This window comes from Chaetura pelagica, unplaced genomic scaffold (assembly GCF_000747805.2).
Source record: "Chaetura pelagica isolate M959 unplaced genomic scaffold, ChaPel_1.0 scaffold346, whole genome shotgun sequence".
Taxonomy (NCBI): domain Eukaryota; kingdom Metazoa; phylum Chordata; class Aves; order Apodiformes; family Apodidae; genus Chaetura; species Chaetura pelagica.
The window spans coordinates 305,323-316,125 of record NW_009953797.1 but is presented as its reverse complement, the minus strand read 5'-3'; the positions used below and the strand labels follow the sequence as shown (position 1 = coordinate 316,125).

Genomic DNA, 10,803 nt, shown 5'->3' with positions numbered 1-10,803 from the left:
GAGTAGTTTTAAACCTAGAGCTCATTTGCAATGAGAATTTGACTTTAAGTGCTTCTAAATTCTTACACTAAACCACAGCAATTCAAAGATAAACCACTTAATATCTTTTAATATCACTTTAATATCTTTTAACATCACTTTACATGAAATTAATTAGACTTCATTTGCACAAAGACTACTTTAAGGCCTTGCTCTCATTCTGAAGTTCAGAAAATAAAGGCTGCAGTGAAGAATTGGCAAGTATTCAAGACTGGTAGTCCTTATTTTCTTTTAACTGACACAGATTATTAATACCACAAACTTGTGCCTCTCTGCACAAGAGCTCTCTCCCATCATCTGTCTTTAGGAAGGCTGCTGCCTTTGGCAAGCTATTTCTCTAAACAGGGGTTGAAATATTCCAGTGAGCTTGCCAAAACCAGCACACTACAGGGGGAGAATATTGCCTGCTTCCCACCCACCCAAATTTTTCTGTCTGCATGGTTAAGTACCTACTTACCTATCAAAGGAAATACAATGCTACTGACTAGAAACTGTACTATCAAAAAAGACATAACTGATGAACCTTGGATAGAAATTTTAGACTTGGCATAAGGGAATGAAGGATTGCCATTGCAAAGATCAAACGAAAGGGCAAGCAAACCTTCCTGCCACAGGAGACCATGTGCTCAGAGCAACAGCCCCTTCTCTTCAAGAGCAAGGTAAAAGGAGGATTTCCACTTCTGGCCAAGGGTCCACAACACTCTTCACAACAGACACACACAGACTTCTATACAACTCTGTCTTCTGTCCACTTCAAAGCAATCTTACATAGGTAAGAACAAAGTAAGAGTAACTGTTCTACTGTATTCTGAAGTCAAATAACTGCCTGAACAATTAATCTAACACAGTTACAAACAATTATTTAAAGGTAGCTGCAATCTTTAACAAGTGAAATTCTTATATACAACTGAACTTCATTTTGCCAGCTGTTAATCAACTCTTAGTTTATAACAAGACTCCTACAAATTAGGCTTTAAGTATGTTTTGAAGAATCTGTATATTGAAATGCTGCTAAGCCTCTGAAAACAACAAAAATAAAAAAAAAGAAGAAAAAGAAAAATGCAATATTTTTTTCTGGCCTATATACATTCAAGAAATATTTGTTGATTCTTCCAGAGACCCTTCAATTAAAGCTGAAAAAACTCCACCAAATTGCAGAATAAATATATCAATGAGCAATAATACTGCAATTATGAAAATGTTTTAATCCAAACTTCTGCTTTTTCCACTTCTACCTTGTATTTAAAGTCATGAAACTATATTTTATATATATGAAGATATACATACAAGATTTTTATAATGTTACACAAACTTAAAAAATTTAAAACAAGTTGTTTACTCACGCTGTAGTTGTGCAGCCCTCAGTTGTTTCTTTAGCCTCTCCACTTCATTCTTTAAAAACCTGATATGTCTCATCATATTTTCTGGAGAATCTATCTCCATTGATATGTCTCTAGGTGATGGTGGAGCAGATACCGGCTGGTCTAATTTCTCCTGCAAAATTCTGTATGAAAAACAGTTTAAATTTTAAGTTCAATTTTAGCAAAAGGAAAATCTCTTAAATCCCTCAGAAAGCCACTGCAAGGGTTCTGATAGGTATTTTATTTTAACTACTGGTTTTGGGGAGAGAACTTTGGGAGGGTTTATAATGCTTTCCCTTTTGACTCAAAATAAAACAGGTAACATTTGTTGTCCAAGTTGAGATGGATTTTCTAAAATATTCAGACACAATAGACATCCCCAAATATTTCTTTATACAGTTGAGGAAAAACAAATTCTGGACAATATATTGTTATTTCCGTTTTATATTCAAATGCTAATTATTCCTCAGAATAATTTCTAAGCAAATTCATTTCATCTCTTATGAGTTTTTACATTTATATTCTTGGAGGGAGAACACATATTCAAGATGAAAAGATGAGTAAAGTATGTCTTTGGTGAAATAAGCTTTTTCTGTGGTTTCTACATAAGAAATGTATTCCTAATATAGTCAAGATTGCAAATATCTTAAATAACTGACTGTAAATTCAGGAGTAATGAAATTGTCTGATGAAATAAGCATATGGTAGATGTTAAATGTTCTAAATTATGGGTTTTGGAATTAATACATCACATTTTTCAGCCTGAAAGCATGAAACTGTTCCTCGCTACAAAGATGTTGCTTGGCCAGATCCAACTCTGCCCTGAAGAGCAGGGACAGCACCAAACAAGTACCACTCTTTGCATGGCCCAATATTCACATGTAACACACAGAGAGGTCCTACAGCAGAGTCTGACTCCACCATAGCTCCCCATTAGAAGGCACACAGTCTGAAATATATGAAACGTGTATGGTTTGGCTTAAAGAAGGCTTTAAATCCAAAATGCACAAAAATCCTACCAAAGGCGTGTGCCACTATGGATTTACCGCTACTGAATATCACACATAGCTCTTCAGAACACCTTCCATACAGCAGGGCTCCATAAAACAAAACTGCAAAGCCTGCAGTTCACCTAGGCTCAGATGTTTTCTGAGGCCCCAGTCAGTCACACTAACACAACTGTCCTTAAACATGTAGAAGAAAATAAGGTATTAATAATATCTTCTACTGTACTTACCCCAAAAACAGTTCTTGTAATACGGTGTTAAAGACAGAGTAGCTTTAATACATATTTTTAATCTTAGCTTAGGAATATACTGAAGCAGCAGTAGGAAGTCTCAATGACATGAACGCACATCACTGAGAAAAACGCTGAAGTCTTCTTCAGTCCAATAGGCAAAACCCAAGAGCTTTTCATATAATAAATACACTAAAATACCACATTGTTTTCTCCAGGCCACCAATATAAAGCTAACCCCAAACCAGAAGCTTTAAAAAGAGTCTATCAGCAGTTGAAAAAAATTCAGCTAAATCCATTAAGCTTTTCCAGGTCACTTCTTACACTATTTACCTTCATGTACTTTAAGCAATCAAGGGTTGCAGCCTCATGTAAACAAGGAGCTTTACAACTGCTTTAACTGCCAGATTTTCACAGATTAAACAACTCTTACGAGATAGATATTAACATATTTAATCCAGACCATTAGTGCTAAATGATGTCTCTCCCACAGTAAAAAACACACTGCAACATGACAAACCGTTTTTCTGCTTCAAGCTTATCCATCCTCTTCCAGAGACGATTCACTAGTGCCTCTTGTTCTTGTTCCAAAGTATTTTCAAGGTCAATCTTCTCACGTCTTAGCTGGAAAGGAAAAACAATCCATGAAAATGACGGAAACATATTTTTTGCAAGGAACTATCAACAGGGAACATAATTCATGTAACACCACCACTTTACGTTATGCTCTATTACAGCAAGGAGAAGGTGAAGAATAGAAAAGTTAGGCACAACACACTAGTCAAAGAGCCAATGAAAAATCAAGAGATTCAGGAGTTGCACAGTTGTCATCTCCTTAACAGAATTTTTTCTTGTAGAACTTCATGTCTCTGGCAAGAGACCTCCAGCAAGGTAAGGACGAACTTGGAACCTGGACACATGGTCACTGATGACATGACAAGCCTAACCAAACACACCTCCTACTCCATGTGTCTCTGAAATTCAAAGTGAATTTACTGTCCACTACACCATCATTCATTCTTTTGAAAACTGTTAGACTTCTTTTAGTGAAAGAATCCCAGTTAAGTAAGCCAAAAATGGAACAGAAGCCATGTTTGCCATATGTTAAGACAAATCAGTGATGTAACAAAACCAGTGAAGAAAAAATTATGTAAAGTGCCTTAGGTGCTATTGTATCCTCCCTTACTGGCAGAAACAAGAGTACTTATGTCTTAGCAAAGGCTTTACAAAAGTAAATGCTTCTGTTGACTTCATTCCCATTCACTGCCTGTGTGAACAAACATTCTTGATTCTACTACAAGCTAATAAAAGCAGATATAATGTGGAATTGCACATTAAGAAATCTGGTTTTAGTACTTTAGCACAAACACAATACAGATATTGATAACAATACACTAGAATACTAAGAGGCACAGCTGATCTTATCCAGCAACACTGGAAGCTGAACTCTTGAGTTTGAAAAAATGAAACAAATGGGAACAGATAAACACCTTTTCAGGTGGAAAATAATGTTGAGTTTTTCCCAGACATGCTTTAGTTAACTCTCACCATTTTCCTGATGGGCAAATAATCCCATATTACAAAACGGAAAGACTGAAAACAATCTTCTGAACTGACCTCTTCACACATTTCCTGCATCATTGAGCCAAGTGCTTTTATAGTAGTTTAATCTGTACAGACTCTGTGCTAAATTAATACTGAGATATTAATATGCTAATTAATACTAAATTAATTTTGAGATACCCAAATAAAATTTAAACTTACGCACTTCAGGGAACAGTGCAAGTTTAATGAATGTATAACTTTCTTCTTTAAAGCTTAGAGAACTTAGTTACTGTAAGTGAAAATAGGTATATATTGATGAGTAATAGGAAATGTAAATAGAAAAAGAAACTGTTTAATAAAGTTTTCCATGTCTGAGGTTCCAGATGTACATTTAACTGTTGATTTCAATAAAAGAGAAGCTAGGAGCAACATGCTTCAGTCCCACACGAAAGATGAGAATTTGGATCTTGACTGATACTTCCCTCCCAACACCAGCAGAAGCTGGAGTGGTACACATGCAAAGGGCTCAGCCCAGGAGATACAGGACTCTTTGCTTTTGGGCAGTCTGACCAATGCTTGGGGCTGGCAGTTGAGAGGGAATACAGTACATAAAACTTTCCGTGGATCTGCATATTGTGCTTCTACATGACCAACACACACACCTCCACTAGACTGCATAGCTGTCCATATAAACACATGAGCAAAAAGGTTTGACTGCAGATCATTGCTTCTGCAGCAATGTTTTTTGCATCACTTCAATGCACCATGGTTTAGACTCACCTGCTCTGACACAGTCTTTTTACAATAACTGTGTTGTTCACCTAGCATCAAACAAACCCACAAAAACCTACTGGTGAAAATAAATCTATTTCATTTAATGGTAACAATAAGATGGAACTTGAAGACAGAGAAAGCTATTTATAATCTTGGATTTGAAAAAAACTAAGATTGCATTTAGTATTATAGCAACCATCACCAAGGCAGCAGAGTCCATTAATTAGAAATCTACCTGTAGGTGAGCATGCACAATAGAAAAGTCAAATAATCAGCAACAACATAGAAACAAGCCTTGTATTGTGCCCTGAAGCCTGACAGATGTGCTCTGATGAAGCACCAGAGAAAGAGGATTGTAAAACATAGATCTGAAACTCCACATTCCCAGCAATATGAAAACCCACTGGAAACAAGTATATTCCTTTACTGATTTTGACTGTTGTCCTAGTTCCTTCCAGTGTCAGGACATAAAAGCTTTGAGAATTAACATCTTTAATTGAACCTACAGAAGGTTCAATTGTGCTGCAACTGCAGCACTCTGACTGGAGCTGTGAATTCAGAGATGAGGTATATTTCTTTTGTGCTATGTAGAGATGTACTTTGAAATGCAGTTTAACTATAGTCAATTTATTTGTTAGGAATGTGATAATACTCTAAAAGTAAGCAGGATGGGATTGTATCTCAAGAACAAAGCAGCACCTCTGTCAATACTACTGTCATTCTAAATGGGTTCAAAGTTACACTCCAATAAAACATAATTTAATTTTTACCATCATAAAAGGGAAAACAAGGAAGTACTGCCTTTTTTTTTTTTTTAATGTTAATCTACCCTTCAGAGTAGGAGAAAAATCTAACCTTCTTCACCGTGCAATAGTGGGTTTTTTTCATCTCCTTCTCCTTCATGCAAAACTTTACTTCAAATGCAGCTAAAATATCCGTTGCCTGTGTATTTCTGGATTACCACTTCTTCAGTCTTCTTGCCAAATTACTAACAAACATGAGATCTCCTGAAAATGAGATCTTCCAAATCAATGAACATTGAGTATCATACTTGCCTAAGCCCACTATAACAAATTTCACTTCTTTCTCATGTCACCGCCCCTCCCTGTTTGTAACTTTAAGTTTTTGCTGCTCTCCAAGAATATCTTCACAGAAGATTTCACACATCATGTTATCTCCTTTCAAAGAAGCAGATAGGAGATTATTATCAGCAGTTTAGTTCTTCTTTCTCGTCTCCTAACTGCATCACTTCTAGTTACCCACTTCTTGTCTCCTAACTGCATCACTTCTAGTTACCCACTGTACTGTATGAAATAGAAAAGGAACTAAAAAGAGTAACAGCAAGACTGCACAAACTTGGCCTCTGTAGGAGAAAACCAACAGCTATTTATTTCTTATCAAACCACTGAATTATAACTCAGAACATTACTCAGAAATGAGACATTCACTTAATAATCATGTCATAAATTCCTTCATCATTCTTCAGAGAACAATGTTCTGTCACTTCAAGCTGACTTCAGAAAATTAAGTCAGGTCACATTTGAACCCTAAGATCCAACCTAATTTTTAATTTAGGAATAACATTCTATGCATCCATCACTGATGCAAACTGGCTACCTACTAATTGCCTATAGCCTAAGCAGCTCCGATGAGAGAAAGCAAAGAAGGAAGGACACCAAGCATAGGTAATTCATGTTCCATATTTTAAAATAATAGTTTAGTGGATGCACATTGTAACTATCTGCCCACTGGTTACAGTGGTAGATCTAGTAACACAGCCTTAGACTGTGTTCAAAGCATTGCTGAAGTACTCCTTCCAAACCCTGTTTAGCAGGTCTCCTAAAGGTTATATTGAAGTATTGTGGCAACTCACTTCCTTAATTCCTCGTGTGTACATTACAGGTAACATTGGTCTGCTCACAATTTTGTTTGCTTATTTCTAGGTACAGCACATGTCCCAAAGGCTGTTCTTCAGCTGGTTAATTAGCACAATAAGCCTATTTTTTTTTTTTTAATATGTGCAAGAGAAGAAAGCATGCCAAAGTTCAAAGGAAGGGGATTTACTATACTTTACTGTAAGAGAAAACAAAGGTATACATTGCATTACATCTAAATACATGTGGTACCTCTAACAGATAAATTTATCATCTTCATTAAAAAGTAAGTTTTCAATGTCAGATATTTGAGAGAAAGACCTCATATCAACAAAATATAAGCAATTCACATTTAAGCAGCTGTGCTTTTTCAACAATCTATTGTTGACATTCAGATATAGCAACAAGTTTCAAATTTTATAATTTCACAAGTCAGTCCGCCCAGGACAATGACAGGAAAATACATACCATTACCATTTCAAACACTCAATCAGCTCAATATGAAAGCTTACTTCCCATTTTTATTAAGTGTCCGCCACCACCACCTTGTGGCTAAGAGAGTTATTTCACTCCCATGTTAATTTCCATGCTGGTTAAGGATTCGCTGCAAACTACATCTTCCTACCTTTCTATTTTTCAATTTGTTTCATAGATCTCTCCATATGGAATGTTAGCATAAAAATCAAGAAAACACATTTCATCATTAAAATATTTATTATTTATCCACACCGTCAACAGAAATCAGAGTCATGCAAATCTGGTAGAAACTCGTATTACCAGCCACAAAAAAGACCCACGTCTCAAGAAAATAGCAAAAAAATTCACAGAAATATGTGCTATATTTACATCACCCATATTATTTGACTCCCACAAGCCAGAAAACCTAAGTTCTTCAAACAAGCCTGTATGTTTTCTCAGTTTGCCTTTTAAGTCAAAGAGACTCCTGCTACCACTGAGATGCTTCGATGCACATGCCTAAGATTAGACATAAGAGCAGTCCCAGTGTCTAAAGTTCCAGTGGAAGTATGACCAAAACAGGTGGTCTTTTACCTTTGTAATCTTCACAGCTGTCTCGGACAAAAGGGACTCAAGACAGGCAAATCTCAGATCTTTTTAAGCACATGCACAGCTGACATTTCACAGCTAGATTTTTCTGGGCTGTCCACATTGTCACCAAAAGGTGACCTAGAGCTCAACTAGACCCACACACACCCCACTCACACCCCACTCACTGTTCTGCTTATCTGCTATCAGAACTGACAGTCCCTCTCACTAGCAGCCTCCAGAAGGCTGTGTTTGCACAACTCACAGCTGTCCAGCAGCCATGTAGGCCTGCAGTTAGGCTACCAAAAGTTGTAGCCAAGAAAAAAAAGAATAACACTTTCTCATAATCAATTATGTTAATGATTTATTGCATTGGAAGTCAAACTGACTTTTCTATATTCTTGTCATTGCCCAGTTTCTTATAAAAAAACAAGCTTATTGGTTTTGGATTTTTTGGAACCCTTTGGTTTATAGTCATATAATTCTAAAAATAAGGAGTTACCTGCTCCAGGGTGAGCTGCTTCGAAATAGTATCATTTTCCAGTTTCTTAATCTTCTTCATCAGTTTGTTCACTTGAAATTCTTGTTCCTGCTCTAAATGCTGCTCCAGTTCAGCTTTCTCATGCTGCAGCTAAAAATTCAGGAGACATGGAAGTATTTTTAACACAGAAAAAAAATAAAATGAAACGTTATACACCACTGATATTTATTTACATATTTATTCTTGCTGCACATTAAATTTTGCACTGATAATTCTTTTCAAAATACTTCAGAATGCACTGACCATCCAACAGCCCTTCAAAAAGCAACATTTTATCCTGTGTCCCATTTGCAAAGCAGACAGAAGTAAACTACACTTCCAAATATTTAATACAGTCAAATCAAAATAGATATATATACGTATAGCAGATGAAGTAACTGTCTGTCATAATATTCACCAAAGCACTACTGCTAATCTAAATGCATCATGTCGGGTGCACCCTAAGCATAAAATACAGGTCTTACACTTCCTTCTCCCAAGCAGCTGGAACTTTAAATTCATGACTGAAGTCACACTACTGAAATTGCTTGTGCAACCAGAGTAAAAAAAACTACCAACAAAAAAAATCTAATTTCTATTCCCATGCTAGCAAGAATCAAAATATTTTGATGACATAAAAATATTGGCTATCTTAAATCAATGTTATACATTTTCTAAACACTCAAGGGAATATTTTCTTCAATTAATTTTCCCAGTGAAAATATATCTTTATTCTCAAAGCTCTCAAGCAGATGGAAAAAAAAAACAACACCCATTTTAACAAAAATTATGGCTTGGAGTAGGGCCACTTTAAACATTAAAGTCAAAATCACAATGGAAATCCAAGTCTTCCTTTAGATAAAATAGTGTGACTGGTATTGTGGTACAAGCACATGAATCTGCCTTTGGAAAAAGCAAATGTCACCAAAAGACAATGGGGTAATTACACCATGCTCTGGTCATCCACTGAAAATTCCAGGCACTTTTTCCACCAGCTTTTTTTCTACACCAGGTCCTCTGGCTATCACATTACAATACTTAAGATCATAGGGTTTAAACATGTGAGGAAAACCTGAGGAAATGAAGACACACCTCAGAGTCATGGACACAATTTGAGGTTGCTGGATATCCACAGTGAAGAAATACACTTTGGTTTTATAAAAAGCTCATTCATTAACTCAGTTCTTTTTGCTGCTATTTATAGATACAAAATCATCTGTGAAGTACAGCCTGGCAGAGTTCAGAGCAAAAAGGCTGATGTAGAGAGAGCACTAGAGAGACAACAACTACTTGGCAATATACATATGGGAAAAATTTGCAGTTTTATTTTCAGGGCTTATCAATGTCAAGATTTTATTTTTCACAAATTGAAATAAAAACCTGAATAGGAATTAAAAATTAATGAGATTTACACTTTTCACTTTCTAAATTACAGGGTGTTTGCCAGAACGTCTGGCCCCTGTGCAAATTCTCATGCACTTGAGGACACCTGGACTCTAGCATAATATAGTCACTGAGACTGTCATGGTAGCTTTTGGTCAAATGGGTAGGAAATTTTCCTAAACTGCCTATCTGGAAATAAAGCCACTACATTTCTTGTGTCAGAATATACAGGACTGTTAAATGAGATATTCATTAGAAGAAAAACTTACATTCTTACTTTTAAATCAAAATGCTGTTTGTGTTGTTTGATAATCAAAATTGTGAAGTTTCTTACTTCAGTATTGGAGTTAAGCTTGTTCAAAAAAAAAACAGGTTTAACATGACAAGGGCATTATCTAGTTGTACAATTCTGTAGACCCCTCTCCTCTCCTTCCCCATGCCCATGCAGCAGCTACAGCTTAAGACTGAAGACAGCCACAGAGCCCCAGGACCAGACAGTGTGTGGATTACCACCTAGCTCAAGGTACTAGCTGCACTTTCATCAACCTTCACTTTGCTTCATTAAAAAAGCTCGACGCTTTTTTTTTCACCGAACTAAAAATTGAGACCAAAGCCAGTTGCTGTAATCAGCTTATATTCAGCTAGCAAATCAAACTGTGAGAAAAGGCCCCGAGCTAGAATCTCTTACTCAGCCTAAAGGCAGATGCTGCTAACAGAAAGTGTGTGGTGGCGACCACGCAGATTTGCAGTCCAGTACGGCAGGGAGATCACATGGTCGGTCTGAATGCACCTCAAACCAACTTAACAACAAATACAGTTTCTTGCTCTTGTGCACTTCACACAAATGCCACTACAATATTATTTAAAACAAATTGAGCTGCAAGAGCACAGTCTTGCTTTTCAATCATTCCTCTTAAGGTTTGCGGCAATTTTCATCCATCACACAATTGATGATGCTTACTCATTAGATCTGTAGCTGGTGTGTAGGATCTATCAAACCCTGCCTTGGGAGTGTAAACATGCCAC

The 10,803-nt window shown here is 36.5% G+C and overlaps 1 protein-coding gene across 1 annotated transcript in view; it reads right to left on the bottom strand.

Moving 5' to 3' along the window:
* CCDC6 (coiled-coil domain containing 6) overlaps positions 1-10,803 on the bottom strand; it is a 51,918-nt gene that overhangs the window by 13,742 nt on the left and 27,373 nt on the right. The window contains exons 5-7 of the mRNA XM_010001143.1: positions 8,377-8,505; positions 3,158-3,261; positions 1,383-1,543 (exon numbers count right to left, since the gene is read on the bottom strand). Coding sequence (XP_009999445.1) covers positions 1,383-1,543; positions 3,158-3,261; positions 8,377-8,505 — 394 coding nt within the window. The remainder of the gene's footprint in view (positions 1-1,382; positions 1,544-3,157; positions 3,262-8,376; positions 8,506-10,803) is intronic.